Source organism: Schistocerca gregaria, chromosome 2 (genome assembly GCF_023897955.1).
Source record: "Schistocerca gregaria isolate iqSchGreg1 chromosome 2, iqSchGreg1.2, whole genome shotgun sequence".
NCBI classification, from domain to species: domain Eukaryota; kingdom Metazoa; phylum Arthropoda; class Insecta; order Orthoptera; family Acrididae; genus Schistocerca; species Schistocerca gregaria.
Genome location: NC_064921.1, coordinates 1022944065 through 1022966478, shown reverse-complemented (window position 1 = coordinate 1022966478; position 22414 = coordinate 1022944065). Strand labels below are relative to the sequence as shown.

The 22414-nt window shown below is 38.3% G+C and overlaps 1 protein-coding gene and 1 non-coding gene across 2 annotated transcripts in view; one reads left to right on the top strand and one right to left on the bottom strand.

Moving 5' to 3' along the window:
* The window catches only part of LOC126335530 (hexosaminidase D-like), a 220891-nt gene that overhangs the window by 16411 nt on the left and 182066 nt on the right, over positions 1-22414 (bottom strand). Inside the window, exons 9-10 of the mRNA XM_049998898.1 lie at positions 16808-16918; positions 6566-6652 (exon numbers count right to left, since the gene is read on the bottom strand). Coding sequence (XP_049854855.1) covers positions 6566-6652; positions 16808-16918 — 198 coding nt within the window. The remainder of the gene's footprint in view (positions 1-6565; positions 6653-16807; positions 16919-22414) is intronic.
* On the top strand, positions 1380-1481 carry LOC126337508 (U6 spliceosomal RNA). Its single transcript, XR_007565085.1, has one exon. It is a non-coding gene; the product is annotated as a U6 spliceosomal RNA (small nuclear RNA).

Here is a 22414-nt window from a genome sequence, read left to right as displayed (position 1 = left end):
CTAAAGTCTTTGGTCACTTACCAAATAGTATCACAAGTCTTAAAGATAACCAACAAGTATTTAAGAAGAAATTAAAAGAATTTCTGAATGACAACTCCATCTACTCCATAGAGGAATTTTTAGATATAAATCAAGAAAAAAAAGAAAAAAACCAAACAAAGAAATTTCAAAAAAATTTTAAAAAACAAAAAATAAAAAAGTTTTTTATTAACTTAATTATGTTGTTAAATTAACTTAATTATGTCATGTATTGGAAAACTTAACTCGTTCCACATCATTACGAAATATCGTATTCATGATCCATGGAACTAGTATTAATCTAATCTAATCTCCAACATTTGGGATTTGTGAAGACTAGATAGAATCAGACGCAGGGGTCAGTTTCCAGGTATCTACCAATCCATTAGACACTATGTGAGCCACAGTGAGGTTGAGGTTGAGGTTGATTTGGGTACGAGACCAAACATTGAGGTGATCGGTCTCATCAGAATAGGGAAGGATGGGGAAGGAACTCAGCCGTGGACCGTCAAAGGAACCACCCCGGCATTTGCCTGAAGTGACTTAGGGAAATCACAGAAAACCTAAATCAGGATGGCCGGACATGGGATTGAACCATTGTCCTCCAGAATGTGAGTCCAGTGTGATAACCACTGTGCCATCTCACTTGGTAGCTGCTGTGAGGAATGCCAGCAATGGAAGCCTGTCTCACAGTTTCATGTAGGTCACCTGGTACCAATTTTGCTTGCAGCAGTGCTATTCCACCGGACTGGAATTGACTTCTTGTGGAGGTTCCTGAAGTTGACAAATGGAAATCAATGACTAATAGTCTCCACTGGCTAACTCACCTGCTAAGCTATCACCAAAGACGTAAGAATTCCTGAACCTACAGCAAATTGTAAAGTTTATTGTAAAAGACATCAGTTTGAAACAGCCAGCACCTCCTATGATGATACCTGATTATGGACAAGTTTTCCAGTCAAGCCTAGTATTAGGGTAATTTTACATTGTGACATCACACACATAGTGACAACTGTTTACCACACAGAGACAAATGACCTCACGGAACACTTTAATAAGATGCTCTCTACATATTTTGATGTCAAACAGAGAGATCAAATGCAATAGTGTCTTTTGTAATATTTTTGTATAACATAATGAAGAAAGACACTACAGGTTTCACACCATTCTTTCTGCTCCATGGCCATGGGGTTGACACAATAATGGATGCACCACATAATTGTTGAGGCCTTTGTGCTCACTTGTTGACATATTGACTTTTGGCTTCTGTCCTTAGTTCATCAGCCAACATTTGTTTGACAGTTTTTCTGACACTTTGCCAGTACAAGTGGTCCCACCAGCAACAGACAATGCCAGCCAAAGCACTTAGATGTTACATATACTAAAATTGAAACAATACAGAGAAGAGTAGCATGGCCCCTGTGCAAAATGACATGCAAAATCATAAAGCAATCACTTTTTATAAAGGTTTCATTCTTTTTGTGTGCCTTTCAATTACTCAATGCTTTTGCTATTTTGTGAGGGATCTCCTTTACTCTTAACATACTTACATTCTATCAGAACTTTCCTACTACATTTATGTCACCTCATTTATTTTTATTCAGATTATGCTCGAATGGTGAACACAAGTGGACATGATGTAGAGAATAAGGAGGAACTCAAGAATATGTGGAAGGAGTATTTTGAAGAACTCCTGAACCCAAATGGAGACCTGGATGAGGAGGATCATGCCCAGGAGAAAAAAGAGGAGGAACAGCAAATAGGAAAATATCTTACATGGGGAGAAGTGGAAGAGGCACTGGGCAAGATGAAGGGAGGGAAGTCACCAGGTCTGGATGAGTTATGTGTAGAGATGGTGAGAGCAGCAGGAGAGGTGGAGATACATTGGCTATATTGAGTAATGAAAATAGTGTGGAGACAGAAGATGACACCAGGAGACTGGAAGAAGAGAATAACTGTCATGATCTTTAAGAAGGGAAATACAAAAGAGTGCAAGAACTATTGGGGGTTGACACTGATGAGTCACTGTGCAAAGATTTTTTAGAAAATTCTGGAAGCACGAATTCGGGCAAAATTAGAAGGAAGAATGAGAGAAGAGCAACATGGCTTCAGAAAAGTAGGTGCATGGTGCATCTAATTTTTGCTGTAAGACAACTGCAGGAACAGCACTATGCGTATGGAATAGATCTACTAACGACCTTCCTGGGCACTGAAAAAACCTATAATAGTGTACGTAGACGCAAAGTGTGGAAAGCCCTGGAGAACAGAGGAGTAGCAAAACAGATTATCTGGAGGATAAGGGAAATGTCCATGGAAGTGTGAGCTGGGTGAAAGTGGGAGGAGAGAGATCAGCCTGGATTGAACAGAAGAATGGCTTGAGGCAGGAAAGTGCACTTTCACCATTACTCTTCATTGTAGTGATAGATGATAGAATGAGTACAGTAGCACAAGTAATTGGTGAAAGGAAGATGGAAGCTATGGTGTTTGCAGATGATCTGATGATTTGGGGGGCTAAGGAGTAGGAAGTAGAAGAGCAGTTGGATGTATGGGAATGAACAGTACAAGAATATAGGACGAAATTTAGTGTAAGTAAGAGTGAGATGATTATCACAACAACAAAGGAGGAGAGGGGAACAACTGGAATAACAATTGGTGGGGAACGATTGAGGAGAGTGGAAATTTTCAAGACACAGGAAGCCTGATACAGGAAGATGGAAAAAGTGGCAGAGAAATAAACAAGCGGGGGAGAAAAGCAGAAGCATTTCAGAAGAGTGTCAGAAGCCTGATAGGGAGCAAGGATGTACCCCAAATCAGTAAAAAGATTATATACTGGCCATACTATGTCTTGGTCCTCACATATGCATCAGAAACCTGGATTATGAAAGGAAGAGAGAAAAGCAAAGTACAAGCTAGTGAGATGAAATTCTTGAGAAACAGTACTGGAGTAACAAAGATAGACAGTTTAAGAAATGAGAGGATCAGAGAGTTAATGAAGGTGGAACCATTACAGGAGGAGATAGGGAAATCAAGGCTGACATGGTATGGACATGTTAAGAGAATGGAGGAGAAGAGGATACCCAGGAGGATACACGAGATGAAACTGGGAGGAAAGAGACCAAGAGGAGGACTGAGAGACAGATGGCTGAAAGGAGTAGAGGAATACATCCAGAATAAACGAGAAGACTGGACCAAGATAAAGACAGAGAGATGGTGGCAAGACAAAAGACGATGGAGAGGCCTATGTTCCACACGGACCCTGCCAGAGGCTGGAAACTGTCCAAGATGATGATGATTTATTTTTATTCACTTTATATCTATTGAAATAGTCCCCACTTGGAAATTTCAATGGGGGAATATTTTACCTTCAGATTATGTGTACACTCAGTTCATTGTGACTGGTCTTCTAGTGCAAACACCATGCCTTATTCAATAATGGGCACAAAGGAAGAATATATAAAAATGGTAACATCTCTGAGCAAAAAGAAATAATTACTAATGTCACAAACTAGCATATCTCACAGAAGGAATTACATATTTTGACCTGCAGAACTGATAACCATAGTTTTTGCTGATATGAACATGAAGCACAACAAAATATGCTATATGAAAATGTAAGGGTAATTGTTCACTACATAATTCCATAAAAATTATTTTGTAGAAATAAGGGAACAAGATGTTCATCACCGGAATTCAGAGCAGATGTGCTCATAAAGGAAGGTGATTTTGGGGGACCCGTGAAATATATATATGTATCTCTATGTGTTTTTGTCCTTAATTCAATCTTGTTAACATTGAAATTTTTGCTGAATTGTCTGGGCTTGTTGAGTGTACAAGTATGTATGGTCAATGTTGCTTGTGATGCTTTTGTTAGTTTATAAATTTAAAATAACAGAAAATAAATTGATGGAACAAAAATTCTTTATAGCTACTCAAACTTTCTTTGGGGCAATGGCCCCTAGTACGCTTGGCACTAGTCCACAGATTTTGTAAGTTTTCTCGATGCTTGTAACTGCTGCCAGTCTATGCAAGCTGACACTGTGTGTCACTGCAATTGGTATTACACAATACTCTACTAACTGTTTGACCTTGAGCTGTGGCCTTAATTTAATTTCATATCAATTTCATTGCTACAAGTATCATGTGTGAACATTAATGTTGCTTTAACATGCACTCATGAAACCTTGTTATTTCTATGCCTCATTTCTTTTACAGCAAGTGGTCAGAATGTGGCACTGCTGGAAATGCTATCAACAAAAAATTCCTCACCCCATGGCCACCACAATGCTTACTCCTTCATTCACTGAGCTAACCTCTGACACAACTCAAGAAAAGTTAGAAAAGCCATAGCCTTCTAACTGTTGAAATCAATGTTACAACACATATTGATGATCAATTGTGGCAGTGACTGAACACCCCTATCACCAAATTAAATGAAAATCAATCCCCCCATCCAACATTTGGCATTATCAAAGAATCATAACTTTTCTAGAGATTCAATATATTTATATGTGGATTGAACAACTTTCTAAAATCATTTTGGTGACAAAAATAGTGTTTATTCCCTTGATAAAATGTCTACAGGAATTTAGAAACTCTAGCATTGCGACCCTGCTATTTTCATGAAAAACATTTTGGCAACAATATTGATGACCACTGTTTCCGAGCTTGGCTCTGTTGTCCATGTGGTATGTTTTACATACAGTGTGTTTCATATTTATGTGCTGTGCTGTTCTTATTTTAATTTATTCATTTAACATTAGGAGTGACGGCAGTGTGTAAGTTGTCTTTGTGAAAATTAGGGTTCTTTGCTTGTGCAGATACTGCAGGCAAGTGTGAATCTATCAGGGAATTCTCCTTATATTCTTTTTAATCTGAGGTAAGTTGCAAAACTGTAAAAATAATTTAGTGCTACTACTTTCACTGTTATATAAAGCTTCCCTTATTCATGTAAACATATAGCAGTAGGTATTTTAATAATTTATTTCCATAATATGCACATGAAGCTACTGTGCAGAAGCAATCAGAAAAACATAAAAGCGGGGGAAAATTTGTGAAAGAGCTAGGGAAAATAAAAAAAAAAACCAACAGCTAGCTACTCGTTGCCAAAAGATAATACACTGCCATATGTAAGTAGCCCTTCAACGTCACTAGAAGCATAAACTCATTCTGAGCAAAAACTTGAAACTATGCCTGATGCATTCATTTCGCCACCTGATGGAGAGGTAAGCTAACAGAAGTCTGAGCCTGATGGATATAGTGACTGTGACTGCAATCCAAGTGATCCTGGGCATAGCCATATCCATTACATAATGGTGATAGAGGCAGAATTGTTAGAAAAAGGCATTTCAAACACTGATCTTAGAACATTTCAACAGTTGAAGACAAGTGGAGTAGAAAATTAACCTATTATCACTTGTATTCGAAAAGCTCTAACAATATTCACATTCATGAATATGGTGAAACTCCAGCTGCTCAATGTACTGGTGACAATGAAACTTTGTACCAGACCGGGCTCATACCCAGATTTACACTTTACTTGAGAAGTTGCCTTAACCGCTTTGACTATCCAAGCATGCTCCCCGCACAGACGCAAACTTTCATAAGTCATAGTTTTGTCCACATCCTATATTTGTACAGATACTGTGAATCTCATACAAGGAGAGAAGTGTGATTAAAGTTTCGGACTTGTTTATAGGCATGAAATACCATATTGCAGTGCCTGTGTTGGTTTGATGTACTCTGCAATGTCCTTCAGACATCCATGCATGCGAAGATTTCTCACTAAATGTTAGGTTTGTTTCTTTTAGCTGCTATTATTATTATTATTATTAGTGTGTGTACTAATATTTGCACGTATTCAAATACAGGACATTCAATTAAAAAATAAATTATTGACAGTTCACTGTGCGGGCAGCATTTATTAACTGTTCATGTATAAAACAACGCACTGAAGAATCAATATTTTTGATATTTAATTCCTTTGAGTTGAGAAGGATTCACGGCCCTCACAAAAGTTTCCCTGGGGACCCATGAAATCTATGAGTGGCCTTGACCATGAAATCTATGAGTGGCCCTGATCAGATCCATGAATATCAGTAGTTATCATACATGTAGTGATTGCAAATGAGAGAATTCATAAAATAAATAAATTATGTGAATGTGGATAAGTGTGGATAGGTGGCACTCAGTGGGAGTGTGGATCGACTGTGAGGTGTACCAAGACAGTCCATGTGTTTGTGATGTCGCTGTGTCCTGGACGGTGCAGTGTTTACCACACCTGCCAAGTAAGGAGGAGATCCTGGGTTTGAATCACACTCCGGTATAAATTTTCACTCGTCACTGCTGATTCCGCTTAATGTCCCACTGCAGCTGACAGCAGTGACCATCCTTTCATTTACATATAAAATAAATAAACTTACATGTGTAGTCTGATGTAAGACCAGTCACTGTTTTATAAGAAAATGCAAAGGTATTGGCAAGAATGACTATCATCTTTCATTTAGATACAGTTAAATCTCATATCTAACACTCAACTACAGATACTCACTCTGTAAAAGCTGGAATAAGACTTTCAATCTGCATTGGATTGGTGAGTCCATGCTGGATCTGCCATGGGTTTAGCCAGGTTTCAACTCTGAAAAAAAAATAGAAGTACTTTTTGAATGCCTCGTTATGGATGAAAATCAAATTATATATCTGTGGCTTATTGGTTACAGTAGCTAGCTACTGATGCATGGTCACAAATTCAGTTCAGGGTGAACAATAAGGGAATGGGGTCCACTGAACTTCACGAGGCTAAATCAGAAAAGTTTGATAAACTGAGTAGCAAAATAGGCATGCAAAGTCATGTCAAATGAAAATGGTTGCACCAGATTGTGAGTCAAATGACATTTATTTTATTTTAAATACAAATAATTATTTTTTCAGTAGATATGATGATTTGCATGGCAAAAGTCATAATTTGCTACAGTAAAATATTAATTCAGATTACTATGAAAAGGAACATTGCTACTCACCTTATAGCGGAGATACTGAATAGCAGATAGGCACAACAAAAAGACTGTCACAAATAAAGCTTTTGGCCAGCAAGGCCTTCGGCAAAAACAGATGTCACCGCTGATTCTGCTTTATGTCCCACTGCAGCTGGCAGCAGTAATCACCCTTTCATTTACATATAAAATAAATAAACTTACACGCGTAATCTGATGTAAGGCCTTTCACCATTGTATAAGAAAACGCAAAGGTATTGGCAACGATGACAGTGACCCTTCATTTAGATACTGTTAAATCTCATATCTAACACCCAACTAAAGATGCTCACCCTGTAAATGCTGGAATAAGACTTTCAATCTGCTCTCTCTCTCTCTCTCTCTCTCTCTCTCTCTCTCTCTCTCTCTCTCAATCTCACACACACACACACACACACACACACACACACACACACACACACACACATACAAATGCAACTCACACATATGACAGCAGTCTCAGGCAACTGAAACAACATTGCGAGCAGCAGCACAAGTGCATGATGGGAGTGGTGACTGTGTGGGGGTAAGGTGGAGGCTGGGGTGGGGAGTGGGAGGGATAGTAGGGTAGGGGTAGCAGACAGAGAAGCGCTGCAGGTTAGATAGAGAACCTGTTACTGAATGACCAAATGGAATTTTCTTTCTCATCACTTCTGGATACCATCAGAACAGCTTAAGTGCTGATTTCTTCTGCTTCCCCAAATACCCTGTACTTTTCAATTGTATACCTTGCACCAAAAATACCATTCTTAAATATAGTGAAGCTTAATGAAACAAGCTTGACTAGCATGTAATAACCATTACCTTGTTGTCAATATTGTGTTTTGTGTTATACTGTGTTATATTATGAGAAAGTCTTTATTTAACCTTTAATCTATTTAACTAATTGTCAATATCATTTAGTGAGAGACTATACAGGATGATTTTAAAAAATTGTCCTGTGTTCTTACAGGAAAAAGTACTGATCAAAACTAGAAAAGAAGTCCAGAAACAAATACTTGTTGTTATATGGATCACTTTATTTGCATTAGGAATAGTCAGTACTCAGTAGTGTATGTTTTCTGCCAGTTGATGTTCATTGGTAATTTTTATTTGTTATGTTAGTCTCTGTGTTTAGCCTTCACTGTGATGATGTGGTCAGACATTCACAACAGTCGCCTGAATCAGCCATCAGACATTGTCTTATTTTGATGTTGTGCTGGCATCAGTTGACAATTAGTGATTCGATGGAGTATGATTAATGTACTCAGTGATATGCAATTATATTTTTTCATAATAAAATGGCAGACATGTACCCTGTCATGTCTCTGCCAACAGCATTAATCAACAACCACTCATAGTGTATGCAGACACCATCCTCAGTGTTGCACTACAGGACATACAGTAACATGGTATCCCAGTTCATCTGACCTTAATACCTTATATTTTTGACTGTAAGACATTTAAAATAATTAGTGTACTTCACATGCATTGACATATTACAGGAGCATGTGTTCACACACTTGTTCAAATCTGATGGCAACCAGATGTTTATGCACGGGTTTGTGATTCTTTGGGAAGGAGGGCTGAAGGAAATGTAATAATGAATGACAACAAAAATGGGTACCTTCTGTGATATAATAGGCAGATGGGTATCACAAAACAGAATTACCCATATCTCAATAAGTACCTGTTTTAGTTTTGCTCTCCTGTAAGAATTACCTCCTCTGTTGTATACCGAAGATCTTAATGTATTTTAACTTGGCACTCAATCTTTTTCTGATGACTGGTCCAGACCACATCAGGAGACGCAAAAAACATATTTGAACAATCACATCAGAAAATGGGTCTGTAACCCAAATCCTTGTTCACATAAAATAATTCTATGTGAAACATGGGCATTAAACTGTGTTTTTTGTGTCATTATTTACAATGTTTCCCCAAAACCAGTGGCATGTCAGTTAACACAAAACCTTTACATAGAACTGGATACTAACAACCCAAATAAAATTAGAACAATAGGTCAAAGAGAAACTAGAAAACCAATTAAAGAATACACATTCAGCCAAATCAGTAAATCCATGCTCTACAATGGACGTTAAGAATGTAATTAACTGTCTCAAAACTAAAAACCCTATTGTATTGAAAATATCTCAAATCACTCACTCAAAACCTGTTCTTCACATGCAATCAGTATATTCAATCAAAACTGCGAAACATTATTATCAAAAAGATTTGTTTCCAGCTGGTTCTTGGTACAGTATTGTTATAAACTTTTACAAGAAAAGTAATAAGACAGATATTAGTAGTTATAAACCAGTTTCACTGCTTGCTTGCTTTTCACAAGCACTGGAAAACTATGTAGTTAAGAACAAATAAAAAACTTCTCTTCAAATGAGATACTTAGTATCAGTTTTGAGTTACAAAATGATCTATCCACTGTACAAGTAATTTTTAATTAGTTTATAAACAATCTGACAATTTAGTGTTGATGATGAAGAACACAACAAAAAGAGTACTAAATATGTGAGTTTTCGGCCAGTAGGCTTTCTTCTAAAATAAACACACACACACATTCAAAATGTTACTTTAGAGCAGGGCCATGCCTGGGCCTGAGTGCCGAAGTGCTCAGCTTCACTGCACATTCCCTGACACTGTCTGAGTGCAAGGAGGGGGAACAAGGGAAAACTACAAATGAGCCACATTTAAATGGCAGAGCAGTCACACTGCATACAATTTGGTTTTATATTTCACATTTCTCACAAATTTTCAGTATTATGTAATTATTTTTGGTGCACTGAATACATAATACAATTTTTATCTTGTACAAACTATTGGCATACGGACAGATACAGACAATTTAACAGATTTTTGGACTCAAGCTGCCATGTAATTACCACTCATTTAGCTTCATAAACAAAAAAAGGTCTCTAACACAAATGTGTCAATTGAAATATTGTAGAACTTTTGCAACCTCATTATTGAGCCATGGGAATTCTGCCTGCGGAAAGCAATGTATACACCCTGGGCAGTTCTGAAGTAAAATGATTTGTCATTAAACCTGGAACTACTGTGCAAGTCAGTTGCATCTGCACATGCACAGGGAACTTTCAATTGAAACGCGAAAAGGTGTCAGAAATAGCTCAAAAAGAGATATAAGAAAACTATTTCTATAATTCTCCCAAGTCCACAGTGAATTGTTCAAACATCACATTTTCTTTCATGGCGGTGAGCTTATAGAACTGGAATGCATTTGACAGAAAGTGTCCCTTCTGTAATGTGTTTTCTTTTTAAATGGATCTCCATTAAATCAGAAAGAAGTTGTTTCTCATCTTGTAATGTATGACTGTGGAAAGTGAATAGTTAAGTCCACTTAAAATGTGAGGGCTCCAATACATTCTGGATGTTCTAGTTTTCATTCCTGCACTCGTTTGCATTACATAAATTCAACAATAGCAGGTTTTAAATCGAAAATCACTCCAGACCTGCACATTGACTTAACCAACATACTTTCCAGTAATATATAAAGGTTCCATACTCTTCGTTCAGTTCCATCGAAAACTGCTGCAAATGACAGATGAATAATGCATGCAACGTCATAAATTTTACTATTCATACCACCAATTGCTTGACATGCTAATTGCCTGGAAATTTAGAACTAAGTGCTTCTTGATGCACTGAACAACGAATCCCATCTATTGATCATTGTAATTGTTTGCTCTTTCATTGTGAACTGTTCCAGGTACTTGCAGGAAGGAACAAGCAAAGCCGAGTGACAGGTCGGGCCTTGGCCTGTATGCGGCTGACATAGAAGGCCCACGTGAAGTTTGACATGCAGTGGCTGGCCCTATTTCAGAGCAACTCAAATTTTAAGATATTAGGAATCTTGGCAGTATCCAGTTCTCATCTTTCCTATGTAAAGTGAATGCAGAAAGTCTTATTATGGAACTTAGAAAGTGTACATAATGCATCAGTGTCTGAAGTGTACCACAGGAACTGATATTGAGCCTGTTGTTGTTGTTGTTGTTGTTATATATGACAATAATTCAGAAAGCAAGGACCAATTAGTTGCAAAATGGAAACCACAATGAAAATGTTTTATTTGAAACAATTAGTTACACTTTCCAGCTACTTCTCAACATAGTCACTGCTCAGAATTAGACATCTGTTGTAACATTCCATCAACATTCAAATACCCTGTCAATATGCACAATTCCCTACGCCAGTCTGCAGCTCACTGTATGTGCCAAAATGTCACCTTCATAGACAGCAGTTCGCTGAGCACAGATGAAAATCAGTCGGAGCCTGGTCTGGGTTGCATGGTGGGTGATCAAACAGTTCTCATTGAAAATGCTGCAGGTGCATCCTCATTACCACCGCAGTGTGCAGTGGAGAGTTGTCATGAAGGAGGAAACGCATCAGAGTTACATTATGTGGACTTGCAGAAATCAGGTGAAATCTCTCAGGAGGCAACCATACTTGGCAGAAGACTTTATTCTCTAGGCATCTTTACATGCTCACTGTGCACTCAGAATTGAAAGGAGAGATGTGACACAATCAACGTGCATACTAGAGGCACTACCCAACACATCTCTACATAGATTCATTGAATTTTCAATGTGGTTCCATTTCATGATCAGTTGGACCCTACTTTCTGAATAACCCTGACACAAACAATCTATCATAGTATATCGTGGAACATGAAATAGGTCTCTTGCAGATGGTGCAAGTATTGTGATTAAGCATAGTGGAGACACTTACTGCCAGAAAAGGTAGATGAAATTCTCTTGAAAATTATTAACTAGTTTTCAGCAAATAGTTTGTTCCTAGACTGAGATAATACATAGAACATGGCTTATATACTGCACAAGATCTAATGACCCTTACAAATATAATAAAGCACGAAAGAGTATCAACAAAACAGAATTTTCAAAATTCGTGGGTGTTAAATTGATAAGAAACTGAATTGAAAGTCTCATTCTATGGATCATCTTTACAACTAATTTCAGCATTTTTGCACACTGAGTAATAGCCAACATTATTAATGAAAATATCAAAAAGTTCACTTACTGTTCTTTTTTTCACTCACTGACATCACACTCCACCATATTTTGAGATAACTCATGACTGCAGAAGAGTTCATTGTGTTGAAGTGTGTAGTAAGGAAATATGTAGTGTTCATTTTGGAATGCTTTTGAGACAGTACTTAAAGTGTTGCTCAGACTGATTAAAGCCACACAGATCATTAGACATTCACTCAGCTATGAAGTTTGTTGTTAACAAGCAATCACAATTCAAAAAGAACATAAAAGTTGCGAGGCACTCAAATTTGAAGATCTGCCCTGTACTAGTTATCTGCAGTCAACAGCAACAGCTGATGATGGCTGCCTACAAATTATGGTTTACAGATACCCCAGTCAGACTGTAACAGAATTGCACATGGCATGTATGTATGTAACTAAGAGAACTCTGTCAACCCAGAGAGTACACAACTGTTTCTTCATGATCACTTTGGCCCACAGCACCCCTTACAATCAACAGTACAAAACCCCCAGAACCAAGGTGTGTGAAGGAGAAGAGCAAAAGAACACCTGGAATGGAACTGGGATCAGTGGCATCAGGTTCTCTTCAACAGTGACTGGAGGATTTCTCTGACACCTGATGAAAATCACAGAAGAGTGTGCAGGAAGCCAGGTTCGAATGTACATGTATGGCAGCAGTGCTATGGCTCCAGCAGAAAGTTGGGTCACTCATGTTTTGGGCTGATATCGTGTACACATCAGATACCTCATATCACTATTAATGGTTGGGTTGGGTCGTTTTGGGGGAAGAGACCAGACAGCGAGGTCATCAGTCTCATCGGTTTTAGGGAAGGACGGGGAAGGAAGTCGGCCGTGCCCTTTCAAAGGAACCATCTCAGCATTTGCCTGGAACGATTTAGGGAAATCACGGAAAACCTAAATCCTGATGGCCGGACACGGGATTGGACCGTCGTCCTCCCAAATGCAAGTCCAGTGTGCTAACCACTGCGCCACCTCGCTCGGTACTATTAATGGTGATTTGATGGTTTTGCGCTACTGAGATATGATCTTCCAATTTCAAATCTCATGAACAACTTGCTTCAGGAGGCAGGAATCAGTTGGATGGAATGGCCTGTGGTAACCTTAGGACGGCTGCTGTCTAAAGTGAGGGCTTACCTTGAGCTGTAAGGACAGCATTCTAAGGAATGGAGCAACTTACAAAGAGGAAGGGAGGAAGGGGGGGGGGGGGGGGGGGGAGCGAGGGGGCAAGTGTGATGGATGTACAGGTTGGGGGGAAGGGAGACATCAACAACAGCAACGTTCCCTTGAATCTACATTCACACACATTGACAGGTGTGCATTTCAGTCCAAACACCCATGGTAACAGAAAAAACATTGCCTGATGCAGTTCCTTATCAGTAGTCAGTGCATGCTATGATTGTTAAACACTTTTCTGATAGGATGGCACTATAGCAAAGACATGGCAAGACAATAACAATTAACAAACAACAATTACATGGTCCAGTCACAGAAATGTGAACACTGCATGTGTTCAATAACCACTCACAGACGCTACGGAGTGGCACCGGCAGTGGAGGGTATGTAAAGCATATGACAGGGATGCAGAAAACAGTGATATCATTGTTATAATGTGGAAACAGAGCGATTTATCTTCACATCCAAAAGGGCATGACCATTGGCTTACAGATCAAAACAGATAAGTTTGTTACATGTTTACGTGCCGCCATGGTTAAACTATACTATCATGCGAAATGGCACTGTCCAAATCTGGTGCTGAGGCTACTGCGGTGCACCACAGGCCATAGATGACAGGTTGAATGATGGCTGTGGAGATGTGTGCAGACGAATAGACAAGCAACTGTTGAGCAGCTGACCACCCAGGTGAACCTCGAGGCTACCAACAGTGTCTCCTCAATATATGTCAACTATTCAGGGAACACTGGTGTGTGTGGGCCTCCACAACTGGCACCTGGTTCAAGAGCACACGATGAGCGCTGTTCATTGATGAGGAAGGTCGGTCTCTGCCAGCTAGTACTGCAACCGAACGTCCATTGAGTGGTGACAGATGACCTTCTCAGATGAACCACATTTTATACTCCATAGATGTGAAATGTCTGAAAGCAAACACCCTGTAACAATTATTGGAAGTTTCCAGCCTGGAGGAGAGAGAATAATGGTTTCGAGAATGTTTTTGTGGTGATCCCTGGGTTATCTTGTTGTTCTGGAAAACAGTGGATCTGCACAATGATGTGAAACGTCTGAAAGCAAACATCCTGTAAATATTATTGGAAGTTTCCAGCCTGGAGGAGAGAGAATAATGGTTTTGAGAATGTTTTTGTAGTGATCCCTGAGTGATCTTGTTGTTCTGGAAAACAGTGGATCTGCACAACAAGTATTCATCTATGCTTGGAGACCTTGATCTCCCATACATGCTGTTTGTTTTTCCTTGGTACAATATCTACCACCAGGACATAATGTGTCACACAGATCACAGTGTATGTGCGTGGTTTGAAGAGCACCAGGGTGATTTATAGTACTCCACTGGCCACCAAACTGCATAAATTTAACCCCAATTGAGAATCTGTAGGACCACCTCAACTGGACTGTTCATGGCATCTACGTTAATACTCTGTAAATCACATTTAAGTGACTGGCAGAGGGTTCATTGAACCACCTCCACAATTTGCTATTATTCCAATCTTTTGTAGCACACAGAAAGAATGAACACCTATACCTTTCCATACGAGTTCCAATTTCCCTTGTGTTATCGTGGTGATGTAGGTTGGCATCAACAAAATATTTCTGCATTCGGAGGAGAAAGTTGGTGATTGAAATTTTGTGAGAAGATTCTGCCGCAGCAAAAAACGCCTCTGTTTTAATGATATCCACCCCAAATCCTGTATCATTTCAGTGACACTCTCTTCCCCCATTTTGCAACAATACAAAACTTGCTGCCCTTCTTCAAACTTTTTCGATGTATTCTGTCAATCCTATCTAGTAAAGATTACACACCATGCAGCAGTATTCTAAAAGAAGATGGACAAGCATAGTGTAGGCAGTCTCCTTAGTAGAACTGCTACATTTTCTAAGTGTCATGCCAATAAAACGCAGTCTTTGGTTAGCCTTCCCCACAACATTTTCTGTGTTCCTTCCAATTTAAGTTGTTCACACCTGTAATTCCTAGGTATTTAGTTGAATTTATGCCCATCAGATTTGACTGATTTATTGTGTAACCGAAGTTTAATGGATTCCTTTTAGCACTCATGTGGATGACCTCACACTTATCATTATTTAGGGTCAATTGACAATTTTTGCACCATACAGATATCTTTTCTAAATCGTTTTGCAATTTGTTCTGATCTTCTGATGTCTTTACTAGTCAATAAATGACAGTGTCATCTGCAAACAACCTAAGACGGCTGGTCAGATTGTCTCCTACATCATTTATATAGATGCTGAACAGTAAAGGGTCTGTTATACTATTTTGGGGAATGATATGGACCCTCACCCAAGAAACCTAGTGCAGTTGGCCACGACATTGAAGTTGCCTTGGCTCTACATCCTGTCAGTACCTTCCAGAGCCTCAATGACTCTCTTAATGCAGGCACTGTAAAAGTGGATAGGACTACACAGGCTTTTGACAGGTGGTCACATTATTGCAACTAGATAGCGTATTAAGAGTGTGTTACAAATTGGTAATTGACTTTGGTACAGATGCATGTTACTTGATGTCCTAGACCTAATTTAGTGATATCTAACGACCTTTTCTGTCTCCTGGCACCTGGCAGTCTGTTATATCTGAAGTGTCACTGAGGCAATGTTTGCAGTCACTATGTTAATGATTCACATTCTCTGTAAACAGTGAATGCTAAATTAGAAGATAGTCTTTGGAGTACTGTCTGAGATGACTGCAGCGACTGATTGATATTGTCTAATTGCTTTTGCAGAACAGTCTACTGCTGATGCAGAACTTTCTTAGTGTTTGTGGCACGTGGTGTTTCCAGCTTGTTGATGGAAGAATATCTATGTCCAGCTATACGAGATGGAATCAAAGTGTTTCATGGTTGACAGCATTCCTTATTGCCTGTTCACAGTATTGGTGGACATATACAACATGATGGAGAAAGTGGCGTGGAAGTTGAAAGAGGTCTGAGTTTGTGAGCGCCATCTGGAGGCAATGTCTTCTGAGCAATATGTAATGCCAAAAAGAAAAAGGATTCCCACTATCCACTGTTCAGTGTGAGACACACAAAAAATGAAGTATTCATTAGTAATAATCTTTTAACACTAACCCTATGATGTACAAAGTCTAGAAGATAATAACAAAAAATTTAAATGAAAATTAAGATAAAATCAATATGGAAGGAACGAAGTCAACAAGTCACTGGATAGGTGAAATGTTGAGTAGTCAACAGGCACATAACAAGACAGAGAAATGTCAAGCAGAGTGAATGAAGGGAGAAAGGAGGTGGGGAGTGGGGATGGAGGGGTGGGCTGAAGGGTGGCTGATGACAGGAATGGGACGGAGAGGAAGCAAGCAGTGGTGAGCAACCCCTTAATTAATGCAAAAGTCAGTTTTGTAAATTATCATCTTGGTACCACACTTTTCATTGAGAAAATGTATTACAGTTGTTAATTGTTTGACACATACCACATCACAGTGACGAATAAAAGTTATGGTGCAGGGGCATGCAAATAATTAATGTAGTACTTGGAAGGTTCATATGAATATATACTAACTGTTCACTATCAACAATGTTCCGGTACTTGACACGAAGGTTCATGAACCACTCAACGCCAACACGAACCTTCCATCCAGGGAATGACAATTGTTGTGGTACTGGTTGCGGTCTGAAACAAATAAAATAACTATTAATATTAAAATCAACCCCCCTCCCCTTCACACACACACACACACACACACACACACACACTTATTGCAAGCTATGCAGACTGACAGACAAAAAGCTATGTGAATCGGTATTTTGAAGTGGCATGATGAGCTCCAGCAAGAGCTACAAGTCACTGAATGTGTTCTCAGGATACCGTCTGTAAGTCTATTACAATTTCAATTCGTAGATTCTTGAAGCATTATGGCAGGCCAGAATCTCTTACATCTTCAACCAGCAATGTGGTTATAGACACATTAGCCATGAAATTAAGTATATTACTTTAAGTTGCGGAGAATCACTGTACATTCCTGACAATATGTGATCAAGCATTGTCTTGAAAGGACAAAGACCAAAGAATATACTGAATTAAAGGTGGGACATTTCCTCTATCTCTTTCTCATAGAACCCACTGCTTCTGGAAGGACTCACAAATGCCAGGTCTGTGTTGCATAATCAATGATGTTGGATCTCTCCTGGTAGTCACTCAATAAAATGCATGTGGATATTTAATGCTGAATTATAGATGCTGTAAACTACAATGAGGACACTACACTTACAACCATGCTTTTAACTACAATTACAATGGCAAAATCATGTTTATTTTGGTGTAATATTTGATGACTGATGGTGTGATAGCATGGTGCATTTTTTAATAACATCAATCTTAGGTGCCCACATGATGGTTTGTGCAGAAGAGGGTGGGGGCCTAACTGAGGGATATGAATGATATATTTTTAATATTTTGGAAGATAAATAGCAACTTGTAAATAGCCATAAACAGTTCCATTTCTTAACCTGTTAAAAACCTGTGTAATACCAGTTTTAAAATAATTTTTCTGAAATAAGAACACCTGGCTGTACTATATTTATTCCTTTCCTTCAGAGCTGGGCAAAGGGGGTGGTGGTGGTGGGGGGGATGCTTGCCCCTGGGTATGGGCATCCTTGTTAGATGCTATATACTGTGAATTGGCAACTACCAGTACCTCATAGTAATCATACAGATATGTTCACTGGACTGCTCAATAATAACCTAACAAGATAACACTCAACGACATTTCTTTTGTGATGCCATAGTACTCTTAGTGAATGAGTAGGACAGAGACTGCTATTCTTGTAGTGCCACCACATTACTGGTGGAATATTTGTGGGATAAGATCATGTGACCAGCCAATGTCTTCTAATTACAAGCAGCAAAGAGAAAATGTATGTAACATTGAGAAGGTGTGTCATATTTGCAAACATATGGACACTTTCATTACCACAGTGAAACATTCCAATTATGGGCCACAAATAACTAATTAATTAACTAATAAAGAGTTGTGATCTGTGATCAAAGAATCACAATTGCTAACACACACAACACTTCACCAGACAGTGTTCACCTCTCTCTCTCTCTCTCTCTCTACACATACACTACTATCCCTTCCCTCCAGATTGCTGCTTGCATTATGTCAAGGTTATCACAAATGTGACCTAAATATTTGTATGATTAGAACCATTTGGAAAAATGATCTTTTCTTGAATGAATGGAAGCCATATTATATTTAATGATTTTTCCCTGGATACTATAACTGTGGGATGGAGCTTGCTGAAACTACTTTGGCTCTGGCATGATGAGAAACAGGACTGCTTAACTATGTATTGTGGTCAGATGATGCTGCCTTTCAAACTGTCAGTTATGTCAACAGACATAATAATCATTATTGCACGAGGAAGAATGTTATTGTTGAAAAGTTGCATGGGTGTCAAAAGGTAACAGATTGGCATGGGGCTACTGCATATTCCATTTGCTGGTTCACTCCTTTTCCATACAGCTATGAGTGATGAAAGATATCTGGAAATGATGTAGGTTTGTATTTGACCATTAACGGCTCAATGAGAGAAACTCTTATACCTTCACTTCATTGAGTATGGTGCAGCCCCATATCTGCAAAATTGCATTCATGAAAGGTTACATAATTATTTTTCAGGTCAATGGATTTGCAGGAGTGGTCATACAGGTGGGCCAGTTTGATCTGAAACAGCCTAGATCTGATGTTCAATGATATCTTCTTTGGGGATGAGAACAGGAAATGACATACCAACAAGTACCAAAAATTCTTGAGTGAACTGAAGCAACGGTCACCATTGTGGTCAGGAATATTCCATGCAAAATGTTAAAAGCAGCAGTTGCAAGTGAAATGGATCAGCTTCCTAAATTAGTTACCAATACAAGCACTTACATGAGAATTTAGCTGAGGTATTAATAAAACCTCAACACTGTGCCAGTGTGACAAGATCTGTCACAATGGTCGTGTGTTAATAAGGAAATATAATTTTGCAATTCTTAAGCTAAAAAGATTGTGTGAAAAGTTTAACTATGTACATTTGTTAGAACTAAGTAAAAATAACTGTGCTGAAGAAACAAGCCATGGACTGCACCTAAACACAAAAGGAACCTACAAGCCAATTTCCCAGTTAAGTGAACTGTGCGACAAATCTATTAAAGAGGAGGACCCTATTGCTTTAGATTACAAGCATGAGGCTGTTTTAAGATAAAGGATCATCACACTAGCGTCCAGGGATGTAGTTCAGATGTGTCTGAATCCATTTCACTTGAAGAAAATCCATACTATAAAATAAGTGACCAGCCATTGCAAAACAGTTCTAAAGACCCAGTTAATGCTACAGATTATTGTAAAAACTGTAACGTAAATAAATGCGATCGTGAAAAGTGTTAAATCTACAAGACACACACTTACAGATGATGCATTTAAATGTTCAATTCTCAGACGCAAAGTAGATTTATTGCAGATACTCATAGTGGAACACTAACCACATATGGACATATGGACTTAAACCGAGTGAAATAATATATCATAGATTAGAATGTTACCTATTAAAAAACAGTTATTGCAGTCATTGTCATAAAGGTGGTGGTGGTGGGGCAGTTAATGTTGATAAACAAACAGCAGTTGAAAAAATACCTTTTGTTGAACACCACACCCAGGAACGTTCATTTGAAATGGCAGGTGTAGTGCTCCATGGTAATGATCTGAAGTTAGCTAAGCATAAACTGACTAGGATGTATCACCCACCGAATTCAGACGTAAAGTGTTTTATGGACAAACTTTCTCGGGTATTTGGCCAGACCAGCCCTAATGACCTTACTGTATTTGGCAATTTAATATACATGCAAATTCTAATAGTACACAAAATCTGAAGCTCACTGAAGTATTAAGCTCATATAATCTTGTAAATATAGTAAGCTCAGACACTACAGTAATGAGCACATGCTCCACTATAGTAATTATACTAATAACAGCAATATATTATAGATAAAGTAAATCACAGTAGCCTAGATTTTCATTACTCTGACCACTTTTGTCAGGTGATGACATGATTTACATACATAAATTTAGCTGCACCACAAATAACAATGGTCATTCTGCAGAAACAAACTATGAATAGATCAAATATTACTGGCTTTAAATATAAACTGGCAGAGGAGAAGGGGCAACGATTCAGGTGAAAGGGTCTGACAACAAATGGAATGGATTTCATACAACCCTTTTGAGACATTATGACTGTTGCTGCCCTGTCAGAGAAATCCAAAAGGTAGTTAAGCGTCGCCAAAATGGAAGTCATCCTAGACTGAAGCTCCTACCAAATCTGATTAGGCTCATGCACATTATACATAATCTAAACCTGCTTTATGAAGCTACTAATCAAAGATTTTTAAGGGGAAATACAATCATGCAAAGAAAAGAAAGAAAACATTAAACTGAAGTTACAAACCTTATAATGCAGACTAATAGAAAATGAATAGAGCACTCTGATAATATAAGTAAAACATCCTGGGAGTTAATTGATAAATACCATAATGAATATGGAAACTTTCAGTGTAAGACATGATGGTAATACTGCAAAAAATCCAAATACTATACATACTATTTTTAATAACTACTACTACTAGTAGTACTGCTACTACTACTACAACCAATCCCTATTGTAAAGGCCAAGTTGAGACCCCATGCCATCTCACTCAGTGTACTGACTCTGAATTTACAGAGGTAAATAAGAAGGAAGTTGGCAAAGGTAATACATATTCTAAAGAAAAAGTTTTCATCTGTATGGGATGGCATATCCAGTGCAATTACTAAGGGTTGTTTAAAATAAATATCGGAACCTATTACCTACCTGATTAATTGCAGCAATAGAGAAAACATGTATCCAGCTGTTCTAAAAATGAATGTTGTGAAACCAGTGCATATAGAGGGAAGTAAGGAAAATGTTTCTAACTATAGACCAATACATTAATTACAACCTTTAGTAAGATATTTGCCTGTCCCAGCTTAGTGCCTCTTACACAAAACACAAACTTATTATAGAGACCCAGCATAATAAAGGGCTAAGCATAACCAAAGCAGTTACACAGTTCTTCCATGAAGTGTACTGTCTGTTGGACAAGAGAATGCAAACTGCAGGTATATTTCTAGATCTGACAAAAGCATTCAACACGGTAAAACATAGCTTACTTCTAAAAAAAACTGAAGTCATATTGTGCAGGGGATCCATCGATACATCTTATAGCTACATACCTACTGAACGTTAAGCAATGCTGACATAAGAAAAAAATTATAAACTTTCATTCCACCAGTGGAACAGTTACACAAGGCGTTCCTCACAGCTCAATCCTTGGTCCCTTTCTCTTCCTGATATATACTAACAACATTGCACAACTTATTAACTCTCATATTATATGCTACGCAGATAACACCTCAATTTTAGTCTCTGGTAGAGAATATGTGAAATTAGACTCTTTTGCTACTAGTGGTATAAAAGAATTAATGAAATACTTCAATGAAGAGGGCCTCAAAGTGAATGTCACCAAATCTCAGTTACTGGCATTTAAAATAGACAGTTCTCACCACATCAATGTAAGTAATGTATGTAACATTTTAGCAACAGAAACAGACAGCTGTAAATTTTGGGTGTGTATGTCTATGAAAATCTGTGGTGGACAAACTACATTAGTTCTGTTTGTGGAAAAGTCAGGGGTATTTTATATACCCCTACCCGCCTTACACTGGCTCCAATAATGACTGTGTGGACGATGTGGCACCTTATTTTAGATATATGTGACGATGCTATGCTGATTATATTTATATGTTTTGACGAAGCCATTATGGCCTTATAACTTAAGGACATGGTGTAAAAAAGATCTGAGGATGATCATTACTGACTGAAACCAGTCATTGTCTAAAGAACTGATATTGTTATCAAATACTGAAAAATAAAAATCATTTGACAGTATTGGATCACTGTTTGTATAAGTGGCCATGTCGCAGTTGGTGTAGGTATCTCATTTTGGCTGTTAATGACTTCAGTTCTACATGGCTACTGGTAATACTTGTCACATATCAAACCCATAAACTAAAAGATGCTCAGCAGGCTTACAAAGTTATTTGTTTAC